This window comes from Grus americana, chromosome 1 (genome assembly GCF_028858705.1).
Source record: "Grus americana isolate bGruAme1 chromosome 1, bGruAme1.mat, whole genome shotgun sequence".
Taxonomy (NCBI): Eukaryota; Metazoa; Chordata; class Aves; order Gruiformes; family Gruidae; genus Grus; species Grus americana.
In genome coordinates, this window is record NC_072852.1 from 40,054,308 (window position 1) to 40,080,439 (window position 26,132).

General features: G+C 40.5%; 1 protein-coding gene across 2 annotated transcripts in view; it reads right to left on the reverse strand.

The window, feature by feature from the left end:
- The window catches only part of CPM (carboxypeptidase M), a 36,434-nt gene extending 27,344 nt beyond the window's left edge, over positions 1-9,090 (reverse strand). The window contains exons 1-2 of one of the 2 annotated variants that reach the window (XM_054846826.1): positions 9,007-9,090; positions 8,687-8,837 (exon numbers count right to left, since the gene is read on the reverse strand). In XM_054846826.1, the coding sequence (XP_054702801.1) occupies positions 8,687-8,837; positions 9,007-9,024 (169 nt within the window). In that variant the 5' untranslated portion in view covers positions 9,025-9,090. Of the gene's footprint in view, positions 1-8,686; positions 8,838-9,006 lie in introns of those variants that run through there. The other variant, XM_054846834.1, reaches the window with a different exon arrangement.
- Positions 9,091-26,132: the final 17,042 nt, after the last annotated feature.

Below are 26,132 nucleotides of genomic sequence, written 5' to 3' on the forward strand. Positions count from 1 at the left end.
AACCTGATGGTCTGGTCCAAAGGGACCAGGGGTGGAGACTGTAATGGAAATACTTTTAAATTGTTGTAACCCATGATTTGAGTTGCATATTATAGCAATTACTATAGTAGGAACCACCTGAACCAATAGAGGACAAGCCTTACAGGAAGCAGTACAAGTGCAGCAGCGACCTGACCTGTTTTTGGTGCCCAGTAACTCCACGCAACAGACTGACTCTCCTGTCCTGAGTGACCACCATAATAGATGGAGCCTAAAGTCATGGGCTAAATAAACTCAATGGACATTTAATATCCAGTTGTCAATTCTGTCTACTTCTAAACAATCATAAAGTTGCAAAGTCTTGCTGTGGGAAAACAGGATGGCTTCAGGCTTAGGACCTTTACTGCTCCAAAGAAATGCTTGACGAATATATGCTGCAACCAGACAACTACAAAGCAAGGGGTAGAGAGGATGTGGGAGAGCAGAGACTTTTTCCTCACAATGCTGGTTTTAAGTAAATGCTGCTCACAGAAACAGTGGACTATTTCTAAATAGATCAGATCTTTCCATTTCAAAGTTACAACAAAGATTCCAGTACTAGATAATAGTTTTTATATGAGAAGTGTTTGGTCTATGTTGCTAGGATAGGTTCCCTTCAAACAGTTGTTTGAAATTTTTATTTTTTTTATGCTGGGACAGAAATCTCTGATATGGCATGTTTCACAGAACAAACCTTCCCACAAGATTTTCTGCAAGAACTGTATTTAAGTTTCATTTGTGTGTGCGCATGCACATACATAAAAATGTAAAACACACAAATACATATACACACTTTCATTATTATTTTTATGTGTAGGAGATAGCATAGAAGGCAAGACAAAGATGATTGACCAATTTGCACCAAGTATAAAGAAGAGAAGATTTAAGCAAATTATTTTACTGTCACTACAAGAGAATAGGAACATGCTCAGTCAGTGACTTCATCTAAGAGTAACATCTTAATTTACCAATCTTTTAAACATCTGACAGTGACCAAGCTATGTACTTTTAATAGATTATTTGCATAAACATAACATTGCTTTCCTGTCCGTATGGCTAAGTCATGTTACCATTAGACAAAATCTTTGTACTTGACTATCAGAAGACTGATAGCACACATGCTACCTGTGTCACACTACAGTAGTGAATACCATGTCTATCAGCAGTTTGACATTTAAACTAATTCTGGTAACTAAATTGCTAGAGGATGCAGTCACATGAAATATGAAGCTATGTTTCAACATTTAAAGACTTTTTAGCTTCAGTTAGGACAAATGGACTTAGAAGTTAAAGCTAATGCAGTAATCACGAGTTCTATCTATGCACATGGTTTAGAGCAAAGCTCGGTTGGAAGCTGCAGATTTTTAACAATACAAGCGAATACTTCTTGTTTTTAAAGTTATGGTTTAGCTCTGACTAGATAAACCCTGAAGGAGCCAGTCTTCCTCCTCCTCTGTTTTTTTTTTTTCCCCTTCCCATCACAGTGACTCACATAATATGCTGCAAATAGAGTTTACAAGGCTTTTAAGATCAAGCCCATCCATGAACCCAAACACCCTTTCAATAATAAAATGAACATATAAACCTACCTAGAATCTTGTTAACATACATTCATATGCCACAAGTACTGACAAAGACCAGAACAAAGAAGGTTATGAAGAAAAAGACCAAAAAGAGCAAGTGGCACGTAAGAGGGGAAAAAAAATTCAGAAGAGAAATAGGCAAAAATGAGTAAAAGTTTAACTGTCACGATAAGTTTTAGAATGCCCATTTTTAAATGAAACTCTGGACTTGAGCCAAGTGACTTTAGTGTGCTTTACATGAGGCCCTCAGAGTGGGAAACATCTCATTCATTCTTGTTTCTAAAAATGAACATTGAAAATCTCAATGCTTATATTATCTACACACGCCATGCTTGCATGATGAGCCTGTAATTCACAGTACTAAGGAAATTTGTGAGGTGAGAGATAAGGAGGAGGGAAAGGGAGACTTCATCAAGGATTGGAGAGAGGAGGAAAGCCATCTGCAGCAGTCATTCAAATGGAACAAACAGAAGGTAATTCTCTTCTACAGAAACATACCTCACATCATGTAACCACCGAAAAATTAATTGCAATATTCTTTTTAAAGACATCACATTCCCTGTGGATTTTCTAGACAATGTGTTTATTTTCAAGACAAGAAGAGTCTTTATCACCTTTTTTTTCTTCTTCCTTCTTGTTAAATATGTTGGTAGTCACATTTAGTTTGTACAAACATTTAATAATGGGTAACATTGAGAAACTTACCTCAGAGTACACTGGGCTATAACTAACCTCCTTATTCTATTTTTGTACAGTGCCAGGATCCCTGAAGCTAACCTGATAAGAACAATTCCAGTACAGTACAAACATTTTATGGATACATATTTCAGTTTCATTTTCTCCAGCAGTGAAACTTGTTTTCTAGTACTTTAAACAAAGTAAAAACATCTGGAATATAAGTGTTTCTAATGTAAATTCAATAAAATTTACAGTGCATTTTACTATTGATGGTAGTAACCTGAGCTCCTTCGATGCTGTATCATAAGAAATGTCTGAAAATAAGTTCCTATTTTTCCCCAGGTAGACATCATTTTTCAGCTTCATACACAGACTATCAACGTATAAACAAGTACAATACCTGACTTTTATTATTAAATATTTTCACTGGAGTGCAATGAACCTAAAGTTAGCACTCCCCTGTTTAATAGCCACTCGTAAATGCCTAAAAGTATCACACTGTATCAGAAAAGTCAGGAGATTTAAATTGATCCCTGGCATACCTTGCGCACGTGTTCCACCGATGTTTGTGCAGAATTATGTCAAGGACAGGTTAATTTCCTAGGTTCTCTATTAACCCTATTACCAGGCAGGCACACACTTCCTACTGCACTACCGGAGTCCTAATCCCTAGTGTGCCCTTTTGCTGAAGTCACAGCTGCTTGTCAGATGGAAGCCTGGGCATGCATCATTCCTTTCTGATTTTGAGGAGGGAAAACCATGCATGCAGGCAAGAGACATAATGAGCTCCAACAGGCACCTTGTCTGAGCCATCGAGAAACCTGGCCTGCTGGGAGCCTTGCCAAGTACACCTTCCCTGTAGTATGTAGTATCCTCTATGCACACAGCCATGCGCAAGTCCTGCATGAACTTTAAAAGCCAAACCAAACACACATACCCCCTGCATGCTTCAGCCTCTCTGTTTATAGAGCAGGGATAGCAGAATGCTAATAAGTGAGATTTCTTTTTGGTGGACTAGTGAAAGTTAAAAAAGTGCTTAAGAGTAATGGATGGAATGTGCCAGTTCAAGGGCAACAGAGAGACCAATTGGATAGTAAGCAGCAGAATAGGATCATTAAACCACATAGTTCTCACCTATAAAAGCTTTCAGGACAGCTCTTTTGCAAGAAGCTATTTTGGAAAATTTCTAATGAAACCACAATAAAATCTGGTCTGTTTTATTTTGCTTTTTGTCTCTCCAGTGATGGAATCTGCCAGAGCAATGTTAATCTATTAAGTCAACTTTAAAGCTCTTCACTATATAAAGACAGAGGTACTTTAACCATACACAACTTTTTGCTCAGTGAGCAGGATCTGGCTTAAGGATGATGTTTACAACTGTTCCAATTTGACTGGAATTCTAAAAATGCAGACTGGCCTCCAGAAAAGCTAGATATAAACCAAGCTGTAATTGGCATGCTACCACTTTATCTGAATCCAGAGTGCATCTGAAAAGAGTTTTTAAATAGCATGGATCTACTACAAAAGCCACTCAGCTCTTTCAAAGTTGCTTGCCTTTGTTCTCCTAATAAGGTCACCAGGTCTAGCTATTAGAATCCTTAAGTCTGCTTCCCACCACCCTAATTTTCTTTTCAAATAAAAGTAACAGCACGGTATCTTGAACAATGAAAAGCCACAGATCATACACATACATCAAATATTTTCTTTTCGCTAATGCACACTGTAGGATTTGCTTGCTGAAGAGTCGGACTGTTTTTCACTGGGGTAGCATTAGGCTAGACAGGTTAATATGATTACACCAGGTCCCATTCTCCAGACTGACACAGCTCTGCAGCCTCCTCTATTATTATAGAGGATACATATTGTATTGAGGTTGGATATTGTAAGTATTAGAAAACAGAGCTCCTGTCAGAGATCTTTTATGAGCTTATTCAACCACACATCTGAAACAATATAAAAGAATCAAGGTATTTTCTGGGTCATCATACATGTCTGCCTACCTGCTTATAAGATCATATCAGGCATGTCAAACATACAAATCACCTACAAATCTTGAGGTATTTGAGGTTACCTACTAAATTAGACCAAACAGGTAACACTCAGTTCTGTCAGCCAACAGGCTACATCTTTTTAAGCTCCCTTCTCGCCTCATTTAAGGATAATAGCTGAGCAGATGAGATGCATAATATCATAGCTTCCAAATGTACAGACCTGGAGACCGAACAGGCCATTGCCAGTCTAGAACACATTCTTCCCAGTAATCTAGCAGAGGTGTTCCCAGGAATCTGACAGAGGGGCAGTGAACTTCCATATGGCAATGTAAACAACCACAACACAGATTGGGCATCTTTCAGTTTGTTTTCCAGTGAGGCTCTTGGTACTGGTTCTGTTGTGTACATTGCTGTGATAGTCTACACACATCAAATAAACACACTGTATATCTTGCCTCGAATTCATCCACGATAAATCATACTTGACTGCTTAGCTTTTACGTAGAAATCTTTTATGCTTAGTGGGAGAAATCTTTTATGCTTAGTGGGAGAGAGGAAAGCACTCTCCTTAGTCTTGATCTTAGCAAGGCTTTCAACAGAATCACAGAATCAGTTGGAAGGGACCTCTGGAGGTCACCTGGTCCAACCGCCTGCTAAAGCAGGACCACCAGTTGTCCAGGACTGTGTTCAGATGGCTTTTGAATATCTCCAAAGATGGCGACTCCACAACCTCCCTCAGCAGCCTGTTCCAGCGCTCTGTCACCCTCACAGTATCTTTGTAAACAAGCTGGGAGCACATGGATTAGAGAATTAGACTACAGTAAAGTCAGAAGCTAGCTAGACTGAGCAATTGGTGGTTCAAGTGACAGCAAATTATTAGCAGCATTCCTCAAGGGTCAATACTGAAGCTGATATCATCAGGGCCAAGGCTACCATTCAGATGGGCCTTGACAAGCTGAAGGAATTTCTCAACAGAAAACTCATGAACTTTGACAAAGGCAAATGCAAAGTCGTGAACCTAGAATGGAAGAACCCTAGATTGGGATTATCAACCCAAGAAGATGAGCCCATGTTTGTACAGGCTGCAGACTGGCTAGGTTGCAGCTCTGCAACCTAGGGGCTGCAGGGTCTGGGAGCAATGTCCAGGTGGACAAGATAAACCTGAGTCAGTAGTGTGCTCTTGCAGCAGAAAAGGCAACCGGTATGCTGGGCTGCATTAGCAACAACATAAGCCAGCAGCTTGAGGGAAATAGTTATTCCCTCCACTCCACATTAGTAAAGCTACATTTGGAGTGCCATGTCCAGCTATGGGTTCGCTAGTACAAGAGACATCATCACGCTGGAGGAGGTCCAGCAGAGGGCCACTGAGATGATCAGGCGACATCTGAGGAGAAGGTGAGGCAGGTCGGTTTGTTTAGCCTGGAGGATGATACAGCTACAACCTTCTACTACCTAATGGGACATTATGGAGAAGACAGACCCAGACCCTTCTTAGAGGTGCACAGCAAAAGAGCAGTTAACAACTCACAGTGAGGGAAATTCTAATTGGATACAAGAAAACACATTTCCACAACAAAAAGGTAGTCGAGCACTGGATCAGGTACCCAGAGACCCTGTGGAATCTCCACCCTTGCAAATATGCCAAAACTTGGGTGGAGAGGGCCCTGAGTATCATGATCTAACTTTCAAGTTAGCCCTGCTTTGAACAGGAACTCAAACTGTTGAGATCTGGAGCTCAAACATCTGGAGGTAGCCTCCAGACCTAAATTACTTCATGATCTGCTTGGAACATGTAAGGCTTCCTACATGAAGAGTGTTTAGATATTTCTGCTAACGAACTATGTGCAATCACTTTCTGAAGAGGTAATACACAGGTCACTATCACCCTCCATGTTTGGGTTTCTATGATGGGATTCTATACTCTCACAGAGCTCTGGGTCTACACATGCCAACCAAAAGCAAAGCCTTTACTTCATATCCTTCATAATCTAAATCTAGATGGCAGAATATAATACTAGATTATTAGATAAAAATAGAGTAAAACCTAGATTAGATTAAAGAATAACATCAGAACAATAGTCATTCATGATAACAGTAAAATTATATCTAGTGACTTTATAACCACCACTTTGATTCATAGGATTTTGTATTCCTTATCAAGAATTTCCATATCAGGAACGTCAACAGCTTAATAGAAAACTTATTACATCACATTGATCTCAGTTTTATAATAGTTAATTTAATTTCTGTTTCTCATCATCAGTAAACATATTTTGCTATCATGGTTTAGCTAATTGGTCGTGGGACAACACTAATAAACCCATGCAAGTAAGCACACATGCATACACACATTCTTGTTTGTGTCAGCTTAACTGAGGAATAGAACTTTAGCCTGTTGAGCAAAATTGAAACATCATTTTAACCAAAAGTATATAACCACTGTTGTCACAAAACTTTCCTTTAGTATAAGCAAAAGAGTCAGACCCTAATTCAGTATCACCCCCTACCATATTTCAGAGGACTCTAAAGGCACGTTTCTTAACAGAGCTAGAAATCTCTTAACATTTAGAAAAAAGAAAAGAATAGAGAAGCACTGAACACTTTTCTCTGCAATTCTGCTTTACATGGCACTGAGAAAGTTTCCACTGCCCACCTATTCCATTCAGAGGAATACTGCAGGCACGCAGGACATGCAGAAAGCCTAAGTGATCACTTTTTTGTGAATCATGATGTGTAGCTGGCAGAACAAGGGAGAGCCCACACAATTTTCTTTTCTCGCACAGTTTGGCAAAGGCAGCAATATACGAAAATCTGAATGAAGTTTCAGTGCATTGCTCAATCACAATCAAGAGATAATATATTTCCAGTTTTCATGGAAACTCTAATGGAACTCAGACAAGTTAAACACTTCACATAATCAACTTTCAGATGTCTAGATATGTAAAAGCCAAAATTTCAATCTCTCGGGTTGGATGAAAGGTTTTGTCCTATCTGCACAAAGATGAGCCAGCAAGGTTCCTGCCAGAAAAGTCAGAATTTAGTCCTATGATTAAAATGTTAGCCAAGTCCCCTCAAGGTAGAAAAATGAGGCTATGGATAATTGGTAGTTTGTACTGGAGGGAACTGCATTTAAAGGGACTAGCCTTCTCTTGCATGTATGAGTAACATAATTCAATACAATTCTGCCGTTGATAAAACCAAGAAGAACAGAGTTTAAATGACTTTTAAGATTCCTTGTCTACTTTGAGTATTCCCACAATGACACTTTCTAAAAAAAATGAGTGCAGATGTGCACAGAGACAAGATGACATATCCATAGCAACATGACAGCTGTTTGATACCTCACTGAAACAGAACCCTCTTTTCAACTATTACATTAGTCCTAGACAAATACAAGTATATTTAAAAAATGTGAAGACATACATGGTAACACAAGGAAGGAGGTATGAAAAGAAAGTACTAGTGTTCCTCATAATTATCTACACAGAAGGATGCAATTTTTTTTTTTTAAACACAAGCATAGATTTGATAATAGATGCTACAACTGTCTCCTTCCAGTGGTATGAAATGGGATTAGAGGAACAGATGATGTTTCTAAAGAATGAACTTCTCTAGCTAGTTTTATACCTCTTATCAAAGTGATTTAATTTTCTGAGTTGAAATCTACTTACTTTTTTTTTTGCTTAAAACTAGACAGATGTAAAGTATTTATATGCTAATAAACACTAAACATTCTAATCTCTTTAAACAAATGAAAGAGTTGCTTTTTTTTCCCCCCTATAAATTTATGATAAGAAAGTACCAGAGAGATAAATTCAAATATCTATATAAGGCCTGAAAGGTGATTACTGATTTCCATATATTTTCCTGCAGGGTTTGAGACTGAAATCCCATTCTTCATTTAAAGCACAAGACCTTGTATCAGTATGGAATTTGAAATTCTTTTTCTAGTCAGTCCAGATTTACTGGAATAATAGGTAAAGCCAAAAGAGAAGATATTTTTAACACAGCCACAAGTCAGAAAACACACTCCTATTACAGCCCCACCTAGAACGGGCACTTAGCAAACGGGGTAACGCACGTTTTTAAACTCTTTAAAGACAGCCGTCTTTCTGAAATTGCCACGCAGGAGGTTTCCAATTCTCAAAAAAAAAAAAAAAAAAAAAAAAAGGCGTTGGGAGAACTTCTACCCTAGCTGAAGCGTCATACGTGTCATCAGAGTTTGTTATTCACGCTTAAGCAAGAGGAAACTTCACAGAGATTTAAGCAGAGGCACCCGGCACTTGTGATTAGAGCAGCCCCGCCGCCAGCAAGCGCGCACGAAACGCCACCACAGCCACCTTTACCCACTCGTGTCCCAGTTTAAATAAAACGGAAAGCCTTCATGTCCGCGTCGCGTGTCCCCTCTCCCCTTACCTTCCACCGAACGCCCGATACTGTGCAAGTGTGTGAGGGAGGGGTACGCAGCATGAACCGATTTCAGGTACGCCTCCAGCTCCTCGGTGTGGTGGTACTTGAAATCCAGCGCGGCCGCCACAGAAACCAGGCAGAGGATGCCCACCACGTCCTAGGAAGAAATAGATGAATCAAACAGCCGCGGGGACAGGCGGGTTTGCCGCGGCGGCGGCAGAGCCGGGGCAGCGGCAAACCCGCGGAGGGAGCCCTCCCCGCCTCAGCCCATCTCCCCTCACAGGGAGCAGGTGCCTTCCCCCTCCACCAGCAACCACCGCTCCTACCCCGGCAGCCGCCCGCATGCTGCCACTGCTTTTCCACAACTGAAGCCCCAACCCCGGGCGGGGGCCGCCATACCCCGTAGCCGGCCTCGCCCTGTCCCTGACTGACGCGGGCTTCATCCACTCAGGTCCCCCCGGCCCGCCCAAGGGGCAGAGGAGGGGGGGAGCGGGGACAGCACACACAGCCCTCCCCTTCTCCCCTCCCTCCTTCCCGCCTCACCAACGGCTCTCACCTGTGCGCGACGCGGCTCCTGTCAGGGCGGTGGGCAGCGCAGCCCTCCCCGGTGTCCTGGGTACCCCCTCGGGGGGGAAACCAACCCTCCTCCTTCGCATGTCCCTGGTAGGTTGAGAGAAGGGAAAAGGCTCAAGCATACGGCCAACTTCGTGTCGTCGCGGTCCCGCTGGCTGGCCCTGCTGCTGCGGGGTGTGCTGAGGAAACAGCGCGGCCGCGTTTTGGCGAGTCCCTGCTGGTTTTGCCTCATTTTTCTTCCCAGAGGGGGTGAGGGGTGTCTGGCGGGAAAAAAAAAGGGGGGGGGGGGGGCCGCAGCGCAAAAGTCCATGTTTTGACTTTAGGTGATTGTTTTGATTCACAAAAAGGGTTCTTAAAAAGAAACCAGAAAACCCCCCAAACCCAACAAAACCTCTTTTTTTAAAAATTATTTTTAGTTTTTCATTGAAGGTGTGACAGCCGACATGTACCGTTCATACCACTGCTCTTCCTCAGCGCCTGTGTGGCCCTGGGGTGTGATCAGGGTGTCAGCACCTGGGGCCCAGAGACAAAACCTGCTGAGTGCAGAGAGACTCCTGAGAGAATTTAGCTGCTCAAATCTAACAAAATCTCTGCTTAGTATTTTTTTTTTAGATGCGTTTTTAATAGGCTCGTATTCACTTACTGAAAGGACTGGATTATATCTACCAAATTAAATGCTTTTCTTGGTTTTACACTAACCACATTGCCTTGGGGATATCCTAGTCTTGGGATTTACCACAAAGACTTTTTCATCACCTTTTATTGTCTTTAAGATTGGAAAAGACTTGGAGAAAAAAGCGAAGCTGGCCTCCAGCAACAAAAATTAGGATAGCATCTAAATTTCTTTTTAAATATGATGTGGATATAACTGAGTGTTAGAATGCAACTGTTTGTAAATTCTGGATAATTTTTCTAAGAAAGAAAATGGCAGTTCCCATTATAACCAGCAGCAGGATTTCATCTGCCGCCTTCTGAAGTTTGCTGTACTGGACAATGTCAGAAAAAGGATATTGAAGGAAATAAATATATGAGCCAATCCCAAATAACAAGTCCCACATTCCAAATAGAAGACGCTGTATTTAGTAAAAAGTATTTGTTAAATAAGAAGTTACCATTAAATTAAAAGGTACCTCTTTTTTTTTTTTATTTTACTATATTTTATCTGTAGTATCCCAATGTACCAGAAACAAACACATCTAAAAATGGTGGTAAGATATCTACTTTCAGACTCCTCAAGTATTTTTAGTTCATGGGAGGAACTTCCATATCACATATGACAAGAGATGTATGCAATGCAGAAGTCTACTTGGTTAAAAGAGATATATAATATTAGGCTTCTGTGGAAGAGTGTTCCTTCCAGCATGGCATTTGAGGGAGGGGACAGCCCCAGAGCTTTTCTCCCATACTCTGACTCCACCATATTTTAACTCTTCTAACTTGACAAGACCTTCTCTCACCTATCACAAAAGAAAATTCCTGCAAGACCTAAATTTGTATGTCTCTTACTTGTGAGCTTTACATTTGAATTCGTGAGGCTTGAATATGTATATAGGCTCCTTGAAAGATGATCTGGAGACACCACTTGAATAAGGGAAGAAAATATACTCAGGTGGTTATTCAACATATACATACTTGGAAACTGTCCCAAGATAATCACATGAAATCAGAGAACTCTGACTCCAAGACAGAGTAGGGTGTTGGCAACAAGGTAAAAATCACAGGGGGCTGTAAAAACTTAATCTCAGTGAGACACAGCATTATCTCCCTAGGAAATTACGCCACCCTTTAATGTAGCCAACATAGTCATGGTTAAATGAGGGCATTACTGTATTTAGGAATGTTCAAAATGATAGATTGTTTCCATGCCAGGTGCTTGCAAGTTAAGACAAGTCAGCCTGTTTGGCAATATATTCATTACATGTGACAGAATCAAACTTTTTTTTTTTCCCCCAGCCTGCACAAAAGTCAAAGATACCTGTTGCTCTTGAACCACTTTTCAGAAGGTCAGTTTAATCCAACCTGGGCAAATAATATTCTGATATACGAAGTTGTGGGTAAAAGTCAGTACCAAAGACCAAATCCTGCATGAAATTAAGTCAGCGATAAATCTCCCATTGGCATCAGTAGTTCAAAGTCAGGGACTACATGCGTTAAGACTGAAACAGATGGCAGTTACTGTTCTCGGCACTGCAGTGGACAATGACCACTGTGAGGAAGCCAGGTAAACAGAGAGCAATATATCGGGGTGGTGTAATGATGTGAGTAACTGTGTTGCCCTCTAGTGACAGGTAAAGAAAATTCTATCACAAGCAACAGGTACGAAAAATTCTTCATGCAGTAGTTAGGTAGCACTGTAAGACTAAGGGTTCCCACACACCCAGTTAAGAGACTTATCAGCAGTAAAAAGATCTTCTGGAAGCTTTTGTGATTTTGGAGATCCATTCACATAGGCGATCTTGGAATTTGAAATCTTACTTGGTTTTTGTCATCTTTTGTGAAGGATTTCTGCGCTTTTCAAAAATTAGTAAGAAAAATGAGCATCCCACATTATAACTGAATCTCCAAAATATTTTTGTGAGAAATACCAAGAGGTCAGTAACAAGGATTCATTTTTTTAAGGATCACCACTGCTAGTAAAACTTGTCTCATTTGAAATCATGTCCTAGGCATACAGACTACAGCTTCATGTTCTTTGCACTGGTGTAACACCAAGGACCTGACAATCAGATTTCTGGTGTGGGAAAAACACGAGGTAAAGGCTTTCTCAAGTGAGACGTGCCAGACAGGTGAGTTCAGTACAAGTGATGACACAGACACCTGAATTTGATAGGACAGCACAGTCCTGGATTAGTGTAAACCCAGATACCAATCACCTGAATAAACGGCAATGGAGACATTCCGATGTTTAATACCCACACCAATGAATTAACAAGCTGAAATTAGTATGGCAAAAGACAGATTCCGTGCATGAAAGAGCACAAAAGCACCAGAAATTGCTCAAGCATTCACTGACTTACAAGCTGTCTCTACCACGCAGGCAATTCTCAGCTGAGGCTTACATACTTGGTTCATAAATCTCCTTGCCTCCATCCCAGCACAAGGATTACCCCTCGAGAAGAAAGGGATCCCCTGCTGTGTCTGGTAATCTGCAATTAGAAAAATGATCCCAAGCGGGACTATTAGCAGCTGATACAGTTTAAGAGCTGTCCAGACAAGCACTGAATTAGCTGGAGGATCTGGAACCACAACTAGCTGCATGACAAGCCTCTCCCTCATCCCATCTTGCAAACAGCAAAATCTGTGTACAGCAGAGATTTTGAGCTATCGTATGACAACATGTTGTCACGTGCTATAGTGGAACAGGTCAGTTCTGCTCCAAAGGGGGTTGAAGTGTTGTGTGTTGGGTATTGTAATACAATTGTAAAATGTTTTGGTTTTATCTTTCTCCTCTTAAATTGGCTTATACTTGCCCTTTCAGCAGTTCACACAGAATTAGGTGTAATTTGAAAATGTTATCTCTGGAAAGGCAGAACTTAATTTTGCATCTGTGGCATAATGGAACCCTGGGTAAGTAAGAACACAGGACTATGAATGGGGAAAGCCAGAAAGGTTTGGTGGGAAGTTCAGTGGGGCTGGGAAACAATGGATTTCAGGAAAGTAAATGGGAAGAAGGAAGGTGAGGAATGTCCACAGAGGTTTTGAGGAGGTGGGAGGACTGGAGACTGGGGCTGGAAGAAGGGGCTGGAGAAGGGGCTGGACAGTGGAAGGGTTATGGATACTGTGGTTGGGAAAAAGCAATTGAGAGGATTCCGCAGGGGGGAGGTCATGTGGAAAAGGACTGAGAGTAGTCTTTCTGCTCACTAACTTCTTGCTAATCTGACCCCAGGATAACAAAATTTGAGGGATTTAAGATATTGACATAGCATCTTGTGAGCTATGCTAATTTGTATATTAAATGCATTGCAGTTAATACCATGGAAATTACAGAGATTCTTCATCGCTGATTTCTTGTTGATATTAAGCAATACTTTTGAGTAATCTGAAATTTGTCCCAAGAACTGGACTCATTACAGCTTTCATCATTTGGAAAATTCGTCAAGCTTTGGAATAACATTTTGCCATTATTGCTAATTACCTTCAGATCAAAACATCTTCCTAATTGCAATTGTCAAGAACAATGCAACACTCTTACTCACAATGATAGCTACTCTGTCTCCTTAAACAAAAAAATCCTCCAGGCCACTTAACATATCTGTTTCAAGTAAACAATGGTGCCATTTCCTGAACAAGAAATTAAGACATTTTTGGAAAACTTTGTTGTGTAATAAAACAATTCTCTATTTCTCTGGACAGATTTATGCATAATGGGTCTCTACACAGACAACCAAGTAAACAGTATGCGCTGAAATGTGCTATCAGTGACAAGTACACATTGTGATGTTTTGAACTAATCTTTTTCTTTTGGGAGAGAAATGAAAAGTGAGCTTTTTAGTTATACAATATCTATGAATTTGCTGATCAGCAGTTTAGAGATGAATGTTTAGTGGTGCAGTAAACAAATATGCCACTTGCTTGACCTCACTGAAAGCAGCTGGCAAGTCTTTCCTTGGATTAATCTGTATTGGCTGTGTACTGGTTAGATAGCCATTTATTAAACCATATGGCTCTGTGAAAGCTCCATTTCTCTGAAGATACGGGTATGGTTTTGTGGCCAGCTTAAATCAACCTAAAACTGAACTTTCCCTGAGGGAGACATCCCTGCCCCTAGCCCTGCTGCCTCCCTTTTTCCAGTGTGAGCTCTCAAGCAGCTATGTCATCAGTTGGATCAGGGAACTGGCGTACCTGGAAGCTAACCCAAACACACACACAATCCAAAAAATCTCTTCATTTTCACCTTGCTCAGCTCCGTGATCCAGCCCGTACAAGCACTGGCCTTGGCTGAGGGCGCAGGAGGGTAGAGGGCCGGTGAAGGATGAGAATGAACTGAGAGTGAACTGCTGGCTAGAGGTAGGTACGTGATACCACAGGTCAGAATAGTTTCTTCGGAACAATGAGCCGCGCTCAGAAGAGAAAGACTTGTGCTGTGCCTCAGCTCTGGTAATGGCTCGTTCCTTAGAGACAGGCTGGACGTGAAATCCTGTTACTCTCCAACCACACTAATGATATAGGAATACTGATGCTGAAATTAACTATAGATTAATTAGTGCTTGTCAAGCAGTTTTGTAATGCCAATTAAATAAAAATTAGAGAAAGAAAATGCTATTTCAAATATGGAAACCTTAGTATGATACTATTGCTTATACTGTATAGAAAGTGGTAATATTTGAATAGTTCCTCCAGCCAAATGAGCCTTCCAAGGCAACCTGTCATGACAGAAAGCTTATCAGGGTTATCTTGATAGAGTCAGTATTTACAAACACAATAGCCTGCACAAAAGAGCACTGGAAATAATAACTTTTATTCACAAATGTTTGTAAGTCCATGGAGAAAAGCTGCTCCCATGGTGGTTATGGAGGCTGGCTAAAGAGCAGCCCTTAACAAGACTCAACCTGGAAAAAGAGAATCATCCAACCCTCAGGCTTTGAAGGGAGTTTATTGGAGGCCATAGAATCATAGAACAGAATCGTTTTGGTTAGAAAAGACCCTTAAGATCATCTAGTCCATCCCTTAACCTAACACTGCCAAGTCCACCACTAAACCATGTCCCGAAGCACCACATCTACATGTCTTTTAAATACCTCCAGGGATGGTGACTCAACCATTTCCCTGGGCAGCCTGTTCCAATTCTTGACAACCCTTTCCGTGAAGAAATTTTTCCTAATATCCAATCTAAACCTCCCCTGGCACAACTTGAGGCAATTTCCTCTTGTCCTATTGCTTGTTACTTGGGAGAAGAGACCAACCCCCACCTGGCTACAACCTCCTTTCAGGTATAACCTCATCAGAAAATCAAAATCAGGATGAAAACAGTTGTTGCTGACACCAGAGAACTTTGGCTTTGTTCCTAATTCATGCTTTATGGAATGATTAGAAAACTATAAAAGTAGTCAAGTTTTGATAGGGAGCAAGAAAGACCGGGTAAGCTTTAATTTTGTATTGACTCATTGAATTTTTATATTATTAAGCTTCTTCTAATGTTACTTATTTACATTTAAGTGATTTTTTGCTTTAGAGTGCTTTGTACTTAAACTAAATCATGTAAGAAGAATTGTTTTGCTACCACAATGCCTCCCTAAGATAACCACTCAGCAATTCTTCCTGCACAGTCAAATCCATGTTTAGAAAAGATGTGTAGGATACGGGATGCTGTTGTATTCTTGGCACATCTTTGGAATGGATGTTTCAAAACAACGAACATTACAGCAGCCTTAAGCATGGTCATCAGGCACCAAACTGACATCTGAGCAAGCCCCAGATTGGACCAATTTCCTGTACCAGCTTCAGCAGCAGACAAATCTTAGGGGTCAAACGTCTTCGTTTTCATCTTGTTAATATATGGCTCTGTAAATACAACATAAAATTCTCCATTGGGAAAGAGGATTTCAAGTGTTTAAGAAAGAGTAGCCTCATCTCTTTTGCATTAGTAATCCTTTTTTGGCAGTCTGCCACACAGGAAGCCTGAAAATATACAGAAGAAAAACATGAATTCTCTAGGGAGCCTGTGGTAAGGAGATCACTAAATTAAGATAACTTGAAGGATGCCTTCATTTCAAGACATCTATTCCAATCTCCATAACAGGTATCAGGGCTGAATGTTGCATGTACTGCAAAGCTTGTCATACTGCATACCTGTATTGCATTTGCATAGCAAGGTTTTGGTAGCGGGGGGGTACAGGGGTGGCTTCTGTGAGAAGCTGCTAGAAGCTTCCCCCATGTCCAACAGAGCCAATACCAGCTGGCTCCAAGATGGACCTGCCACTGGCCAAGGCCAAGCCCATCAGTGATGGTGGTAGTGCCTCGGGGATAACGTAGTTAAGGGGAAAAAAAACCCAAAACCACCAGGAGCATTTGCAGCCAAAGAAAGGAGTGAGAATATGTGAGAGAAACAACTCTGCAGACACCAGATCAGTGAAGAAGGAGGGGGAGGAGGTGCTCCAGGCACCAGAGCAGAGATTCCCCTGCAGCCCCTGGAGAAGACCATGGTGAGGCAGGCTGTCCCCCTGCAGCCCATGGAGGACCCCATGCCAGAGCAGGGTGATGCCCAAAGGAAGCTGTGACCCCGTGGGAAGCCCACGCTGAAGCAGGCTCCTGGCAGGACCTGTGGCCCCGTGGAGAGAGGAGCCCACACTGGGGCAGGTTTGCTGGCAGGACTTGTGACCCCGTGGAAAGGACCCACGCTGGAGCAGTTCAGGAAGAACTGCAGCCCGTGGGAAGGACTCACGTTGGAGTTTGTGGAGGACTGTCTCCCATGGGAGGGACCCCATGCTGGAGCAGGGGAAGAGTGTGAGGAGTCCTCCCCCTGAGGAGGAAGGAGCAGCAGACACAGCATGTGATGAACTGACCACAACCCCCATTCCCTGTTCCCCTGTGCCGCTGCGGGGGAGGAGGGAGAGATATCAGGGGTAAAGTTGAGCCCTGGAAGAAGGGAGGGGTGGGGGGAAGGTGCTTTTTAAGATTTGGTTTTATTTCTCATTATTCAACTCTGATTTGATTGATAATAAATTAATTTTCCCCAAGCTGAGTCTGTTTTGCCTGTGACGGTAATTGGTGAGTGATCTCTCCCTGTCGTCATCTTGACTCACAAGCCTTTCGTTGTATTTTCTCTCCCCTGTCCACCTGAGGAGGGGAGCGATGGAGCAGCTTTGGGGGGCACCTGGCCTCCAGCCTGGGTCAACCCACCACAATACCAAAAGCACTTCTGTAGTCAATTGTTTTTCATCTAGTTTTAATTATTGTTCATCCTACAGAGTTTTTAATGTATGATTATGGAGCTTCAATCTGCCCTTTTCATTGCACACTGAGTAACTTTTTTGAGCCTTTCCTTTACCATGACTGCTCCTGTGCAAGCCTAGCTACATGAAGTATTCTGTCTTTGATCAAAGATTGGACTGTTCAGAGAATTATTTGGCCCTTAAACTATCTTGTTGTGGGCTAATACTTTAAATTGCATTATATATTACAAAAACTGCCACAGATTGCCATGGATATAGATATTTGATCATTTAAACATTTCCACTTCCCATATCTGCCTTCTTTGAACATAAATTATTTCATCTTGGCCTAATATCCATAGATCTATTGTGCTCCGGCATTTGGTATTATTTCAAAGTGGCTATCACAAATATAAATGTATTATAATATAAGCCTAATGTGATTGCTGGCTTACAGACTCATGGTACAGATCTTAGCTTCATGGTGTCAGATACATGTTTTACAGGACTGGAATGTTAGCCAGTTCTTATATGAACTGAAGAAAGTTCTTGGGTTTATTTTATCTATAGTCATTTTAAATAATAGACTAAACCTAAAGGAGAACTTGAGTTGGCAGAACTTGCATCTTCTCCTGATCCTATGATGTAAGCTATATTAATGTAAACTCAGATTTTTTACTTATCTCGGTTCCCTTAGATTCACATTTCATGAAATTGGACCTCTCAATTTGGCCTTTTAGTCTAAATGTAACCAAAATGGGTGGTCACTCTACTAAGTCATTTTATCAGACGTCTTTCTTTGTCTTTAAACAAAGGATTATTTCTCTTCACTGCATGTGAGAAAAAAACCACAAAAGATATTATTCCTTGCATAAATTTATATCCAGGACATTATTCCTTATAAAAGGACCAAAATTTATTTCTTCCTCTCCAGCCAGTGTTGTCCTAATTACTTTTGGTATTTTTGGTACTTTTGTCTAGATCTAGAATTACAAAAAAGATCTTTATCTCTATCTGTTGTCCAGCCTTACCCAGCTGCAAATAGAGAATCTGAGCCAGTAAATCACACAACCATATGTTCAACAACTTTAAACTTATGCCAAAGTTCTCTTGACTTCAATCACGGTTAAGCATATTATTAAGATGACGTGTGCTATCTTGTAGGAGAGGGAATAGACTTGGAAGCTTTCATAGTTGGGGTTTCTACTGTTCTGGAAATGTCTGTCTTCATTAGCCACTCTAGAGTTTACATTGCTTTATATAAAACCAAAGTTGAGCCATGGACACACGCATTTGTAATTTCTATTGTGTCTTCTTTTAATGATTTGGGCTCAGAAATTTTGGTCATCATTAATTCCTTCCATCCAATTTTGAAACAAAATTTTATCGAGTTGCTAGGCCAATAGTGACTTCATGAACTTTCCCTGTCCAATATGGGCATTTTAGCTGGTAAAATATGATATTGTTGTTTACTCTTGTTCAAAGATCTTTTCCTTTCTGTGCTTATGTTGTATTCAGAACTGATTAATGTGGAAAAAATCTTAATCCAGGCTCTTCAAAGACTTAAAGAAGTGGGAATGATTTCTCTTTCCGCTCCATTCAAGATTCTAGAGTCTCTAGACTCAGTTTTGCATTGCCCTGTGTTGTCATTTATGTACATAGAGTAACTGAAGAGTATGCAAAAGCGATATATCAGCATTTTCCATACATTTGGCACTGATGTATTGATTGGGCTGTGGAGAATAGGTCTACTGTCATTTGACATTCTGCAAAGACCATGGGCAAGTGAAATGAAAATAGAGCTGCTTGCAGAAGCTTTGTATTTATTTAATTGCTGAATTCTAAATAAAGTTAATCAAAAAGACATGGTTCTTCTGCTGACTTTAGCTGACCTTGTAGGTAGCAATAGCTCATTCAAAAGGTTTATTGAAAGTCAAAAATGCTCTAAAAACAAGGCAACAATGCATGTATCATAAACATGGTAAGAACACTGGTTCATGTGTTATGGAGTAACTGCTGTTGAATTAGCAACTACATGACCTTTCACTGAATATGGAGGCTAAGACAAATGGTCTTTGCTTCTGGATGCTGGAAAGGCAAACACCACCATATTATTGTCTATATACTCTGTGACAAGCAGTTTTACTACTGGTTTTACTGCTTGTCACAATGCTGAGGGATGGTTCCAGTATCTGAATGAACTTGAGACCAAAGGGACTGGAGTCCCTGACCAGGGGGAAGGGCAGGCCTTGGAGATGATGGAGCTGCCTGGGGATTAAAAGAACCCTCAGGTTTTCAATTAGGGTTGGTCTGTCAGCATCTCTCACTCACTTCCATTCTCTCTCTGGTTAGGAATGACCTCAAAAAATATCCACAGGAAAGTGTTATAAAAGATATATTTCCACTAAATATTTTTTCTTTAATGAAACAGAATATGTGACTAAAATGCTTTGACAAACTCTGAATTTAACTAATATTAATGGAAGCTTTCAGTTTATATTCTCCACCCTGTTCTGCAAATCTCAGCCATGATTCTAATTTCCATATGTTTAGAAGTACAAAGGAATAGTTTTTAATACAATCTTTTAGTTTCTCCCTTTGAAGTATCTTCTATTTTTGAGTTCATAAAGGTTTATGTAAAATCTCTTATTATATATGAGATTATCTCTCTGAGGAGAATTGATAGTGTGTTGATGTCAGCTTATGCAGTGATCCTCTACCTGATGTATACACAGAATTGAAAAAATATTAGCAGAGTTGTGAAATCTAGCATAGAATAAGGATTTAAAGACTAAATCTAGCATAGAATAAAGATTTCTGGTGCAACAGTTACTCTGACACTTTGTATTATGATATTTATTATATGAATTCTATTTTTTTCTGTACCCAGGACCCCTATTTTGGTCAGAGTACACAATAAATGGTGCTACTTGATGAACAGTTATTTAATATTTTGTTTTATATTCATTTTTCAGAGGGTGGCCTGTTTTCATTTCAGAGATCAGTCAACATTCAAGATCTTGTGGGTATTCCCTTTAAAAGGGGAGACTAGTGATGGGATCAAGCATTTTGTTAATTCAATCCCTTTCATTTAGAAAGAATGGACAGTCATGAAGATATTTTGCTGAACTCAGGAGGAGTCAAACAAGAAGAATTTTCTTTTCTTACATTTTCAAGCAACACTAGCATTAATTCCGCTGCTGTTAGTTTCTGTCCTGCTTCTGCTGGCATCTCCATCAAACAACACCTAGTCCCTCCAACTAATGTTCATCTAGACAGGGAGCTCAGCTTCTGACCAACTTTTTATATATAACCTGTATTTGCAACTGACTTACTTTCAAAAGAAGTGTAATTTTCCTATTTTGTATTCAGAGTGAACTTTAAAAACACTTTCATTTACATGATACCGGTACATTTCAATAAACCATCATTTTACCCACAAATGCATTCCAAACCCTGTTAGGAGGACCAAATTGTTAACTTCCTCAGGGTTTTTTTGCATGTTCATCAAAATGGAATGTGAATAATTCACAACCATTAATATATATTCATAAGCCTCTCTGAAGATTGATGTTATTCTCATTTACAGATGAGGCCCTGGAGAACAGAAAAAATACAATCAAAATTTTTCATCAGTCTTAGGAGCCAATCTGAAACACCAGCAAACTGATCTTTAGCATTATATTACTTTCTTCATGCTTAAAAGACCATTATCGCTGATTTCAGCTACAGCTATAAATACTAGACGGTTTTACAAATTTGACCCCTCCATATCAGTGTAGGTCCCCAAAAATAAGGAATACAGCACATAGAATCTTAGAATCATAGAATCGTAGGATCATAGAATGGTTTGGGTTGGAAGGGACCTTAAAGATCACCTAGTTCCAACCCCCCTGCCACGGGCAGGGACACCCTCCACTAGACCAGGTTGCCCAAAGCCCCATCCAGCCTGGCCTTGAACACTTCCAGGGAGGGGGCATCCACAACCTCTCTGGGCAATCTGTTCCAGTGCCACACCACCCTCACAGTCAAGAATTTCTTCCTAATATCTAATCTAAATTGACCCTCCTTCAGCTTGAACCCATTACCTCTTGTCCTTTCACTCCATGCGCTTGTAAACAGTCCCTCTCCAGCTTTCCTGTAGGCCCCTTCAGGTACTGGAAGGCTGCTCTAAGGTCTCCCCAGAGCCTTCTCTTCTCCAGGCTGAACAACCCCAACTCTCTCAGCCTGTCCTCACAGGAGAGGTGCTCCAGCCCTCTGATCAGCTTCGTGGCCCTCCTCTGGACTCACTCCAACATCTCAATGTCTTTCTTGTACTGGGGCCCCCCCGAGCTGGATGCAGTACTCCAGGTGGGGTCTCACAAGAGCAGAGTAGAGGGGCAGAATCAGCTCCCTCGACCTGCTGGTCACACCTCTTTTGATGCAGCCCAGGACACGGTTGGCTTTCTGGGCTGCAAGCGCGCACTGCCAGCTCATGTTGAGCTTCTCATCAACAAACACCCCCAAGTCCTTCTCCTCAGGGCAGCTCTCAATCCATTCTTTGCCTGTCTGGTAAGTAGTTTTGTAAAATTGCATCCATTGTAGAGGCAGAGACATAATCCCGTTCAACTGGACAGTATCTGCAACCTTAAACACATAACTATGTTTTTTTCCTGCACTCTGTGGTCTCAGATAATCCCTTCCAGCTTCAGCAGCAAATGAGATTAGAGTCAGCTATGACCCTTATTTACAGTCTAAATTCAAGTGTCATTTAGTAAGTCTGTTACAGTACCTACAGATGATGGGGCCAAGAGAAGGATGCATGGATGGTCTAGTTTGCAATGATATTCTTTTAGTGAAGAGACTTATCTAATGTCCCATGTAAAAAATCAAAAACAAGTAGAAAGAACAGGTATTCTGTCCTGTGAAATGTCATCCTCTATACGGTTCATGAACAAGGTTATATTTGCTTTCTGCTTAATGAGACCAGCAATGGTTTATTATCTTTTGTGTCAATAGGTACATCTGGGACAGTGCCAGCACCTTTCGGAGGTATTTGGTACCAGCCAAGGTTTGGGAACCTCAGGGATCTTGGCCTGGAGGAAAGCACAGAAGCTTCTCTTACCCACCTTGGCTTCTCATACCCTCTGCGCACCGACATCCTTCTTTTCCGGTCTGATTCATCCTGGTGCTTGGCTGCTTTTTCCAGTTCCATTTTCTTTACTTAACAAGACCACAAGATGTACCAAAAACATTCCTAGGTCCAGTAGGCTGTTGTATTACTTCTGTATTGTTTCACCCACTGTATTTACTGACTGATTTTTAGCCATTTTCTGGATATAGAGCAGAATCCTCATACCTCAAACTGAAACTTATGTTGAGAAACTTGAACGCTAAAAGTGCTCATCTGCCTCAAAGCTATCCCTGTAACTTCTTTTCTGTACAGACACCAGCATCAAAAAACATCCTCTCATTTTCAAGATCATCAGGCCTAACAAAGTTCTGTGCTTACATTTCTATTCACAGCATTGTATGCTGAACACTCCAGGAATTAAAATAAACTGAACTCCTGTACCCCTGAAATTCTTGCCTGTCATGTCAGGTAAATCTTGAAAACACTTAAATGTTTACATGCTGCCTTTTTCCCCAGTCAGGATCCATAACATTAGTCAGTTTATTTGCTTGTTTCCTACCACTTCTGTCTACCTTATTTATATTAGCTCAAGTGAAATATCACACAAATATTTGGTAACTGCTATTCTCTTTGTAGCATGGACCATCATGTTATCATATTTGCTAAAAGCCTAATAATCTGCAAAGACAGCACTGTGAAGACTGAAAAATAAAGTGAACTAAACCATTTGCTGTAGAATCTTCGATAGATTTTTTTTCCCCTTCAATCTGATTACCAAGCATCACGAGGTACCCAGCAGGTCATAAGGGCACTCTTCAGATTGGTCTTAGAGGCTACAAACATTTTTTTCTTTCTCTCAATTAAAACTGGGGAAAAACTGATGGCCTTCTCAGAAATATTTAGGAAGCAGTCTAGGTCATAGCAAGCCAAGCCATTCTAACCGTTCATTGATCAGCCACTTCCCTTCTCTTAGATATCAGCGTGCCTTCATCCCATCTGTGGCCAGAATCTCTCACGCCTTTAGTGACTTTCGGCTCTGTCTTACCTGCTATTTGCCCCACTGATAGGACTATGACAGTGCAATAAGGCATAATAAATGCTTTGTGGTTTTTATTACTTTGGAAAATATTTGGGAAATTAGGAAAATGTAAGAATAAAATTTCCACTGTATATCAGGTTTTCAGGGTGAAACAAAAATGATACTGGGACTTTTCCGAACCCTGGCTTGCTGACCTAATAGATGGCACTGATTTTCCATGTCATGCCAGCTACTAACTTCAGCTTTAACATCTGGTTTGAAAGGAGTTGCATGGTTTTATATACTGTGATGTATGAGCTGTCATAAATCTGATGTCTTCTTGTCTTTGCTCACATAATTCTCCCCTTTTGTTGAACCTTTTTCTTGCTAACATATAAAAAAAAGTTTGTTCATAAAATATAAAACAATCACACAACTATACAGATAATCAAATAACTGGATAAGTGAGCATTACATATAAGAATAAATATTCTTAAGAGTTGCAAAAATGCTTATAAAACCTGTTTAAACTGTTTATTCAGTACTAATCACAGCATCATATATTAATGTCCAGTCACAACCCTGAGTAGGATGTTTAAACAGAAAAACGCCCTTTGTTATCTGAGGCTGAGCATTACACAGAACATCTATTTTTCCAAAGTTTATTAGTTGTGGTGCTTTTGAGATTTAAAATTAGTGGGGGTCTTTTCTAGCCAAAAATACTCAAGGATCTTTTTTTCAGAGTTCACTAGGCACCCTCCTCCCTGCATCTTTAAAATTGGGTAGAAATCTTTCTTTCAGTAATTTTCAAAAGTTCTTTTGTGTTACTTCAACTAATATAAGACGTATCAGTCAAATGCTTAAATTGGATCGTTTGGATTTTAAAGAAGGGTAACATTAAAAGCCACTGATATTTTAATTAATCTGTTCCCTTACTTTGGTGGGAATGGCCAGTGTGTACTGGGAGCTTCAGTCAATTCTGATTACTTCTGTGAAAGAGAGAAAAGTGGGGAGAAAAAGATAGGAGAAACTATTAAAAAGGAGTGTGCTAACAAGCTTCGAAAGTACAAAAATATCTAAATGAACCAGGGAAGAGCAGTTACATTCATTTAAAAGAATAAATTATCAGCAAAATGAGGGAAGCAGAAAAAATGACTTGGAAGTGCCCGCTGATAATATACAGAGCATTTTCTGTGCATAGTGTGAACATATTTCTCCCCACCCTTCCAAATCCAGCTATTTTCACCTTTTTTATGTTCCCATCCATACCTGGAGTTTTAATACAGAGTCCTGACTGATGTGACACACCAGCAATCAGGCTGGTAATCTAAGGATCTCAGGTTCTGATTCAATACCATTCATCCAACAAAAAATCTGAACACTCAAGACTCTTATCAAGAAAACACAAAAAGCATGAGTTGCTAAGTAATTCATGGATGTGAAGGCTTTGACGTATTTATGTAATATCAGCAATGTGTCCAATTAATTTTGTATAACTAATGACATGGTTCATGACTAACGACCTAAGTTCCTTCTTGTTCCTTGTTCACAATGAAAGCAGTGGATCAAATTCAGGTTTGCATAAATAGATACAGGTGCCTTCAAGTTCCTGGGAGATATATCAAATTATGTAAAGGCTGAGTTTTGTCTAAATATATATATAGTTAAAGATTAAATGTAAGTTTAATAAAAAAGAAGATATTGGGAGTAGAAATAAAGTCTTCGTATTAAATATTAGAATATAAACAATAACAGGACATACACATAGAAATTACATTATCAGGACATTAAAATAAAAATACTCAAATATTAATGAAACTCAATTAGAGTATTAAAAACCCAAAGCAAAACCACTAAATTCTTTGGAAAGTCATAGAATCCAGACCCTTAAGACTAACTCCGGTCCTGAAACTGGATATCTTGACTCATCCTTTTCTCTGTAAAAAGGACAAACTCAACACTTCATACTTTGAACAGACTCAAAAATCAGAACCTTAGTTTCACCTCTAGATAAAACATTCAGGCTGTTCACGAAGTAAATTGACAGAAGGCTCATAAATGCATTTCATACAAAGTGATTTAAAAATCGTGAAGACAGAATGAAAGAGCCTTTCACTAAAATTTCCTATATTACTGGAATCGCGCCTTACCTTCCCCGGGACAGGCCCAACGGGCAGGCAGGGACCATGATACCGAGGATTCCCTACCCTCTCTCTGCCTGGTTGAACTTGGTGACTTAAGGGATAGGGGGCAGTGGTGACAAGTTCCTGCCCAGCACAGAAGTCACGTCCCCCCTGTGACTACCCCACCTTCCCAGGTGCCTTTGCATAGTAGGTATGAGGCTTTGCAAGTGGAACCAAACAATAACGATGGTTCAACTAGCTTGGAGGTGTTGATGAGGTTAAGACAGCCTACGCCCTGCATCAAAACTGCTTCCATAAAAAAATAAAAAAAGATGGATCATCGTCAGGAGACTCCCTTCTGAAGAGAATGGAAGGCCCAATATGCAGACCGGATCCACTTCTTCGGGAAGTCTGCTGCCTCCCTGGGGCCCAGGTTAAAGATGTGAAGAGAAAGCTTCCTGCCCTGGTTACCACCCTTAGATTGCTATGCATTATTGATTTTTAAGGTAGGCAGTGATGAAGTTGCAACAAGAAGTCCAAGGGCAATCAGGAGTGACTTCAGGGCCTTGGGACAACTGGTTAAGGGATCAGAAGCACAAGCAGTGTTCTCTGTCCTTCCAGTTGCAGGGAATGATGAGGGAAGAAACAGAAAGACCCAGCAGATCAATACCTGGTTCCGAGCTTGGTGTCACCGGCAAAATTTTGGGTTTTTTGATCACGGGTCAGTCTACATGACACCAGGGCTGCTAGGAAC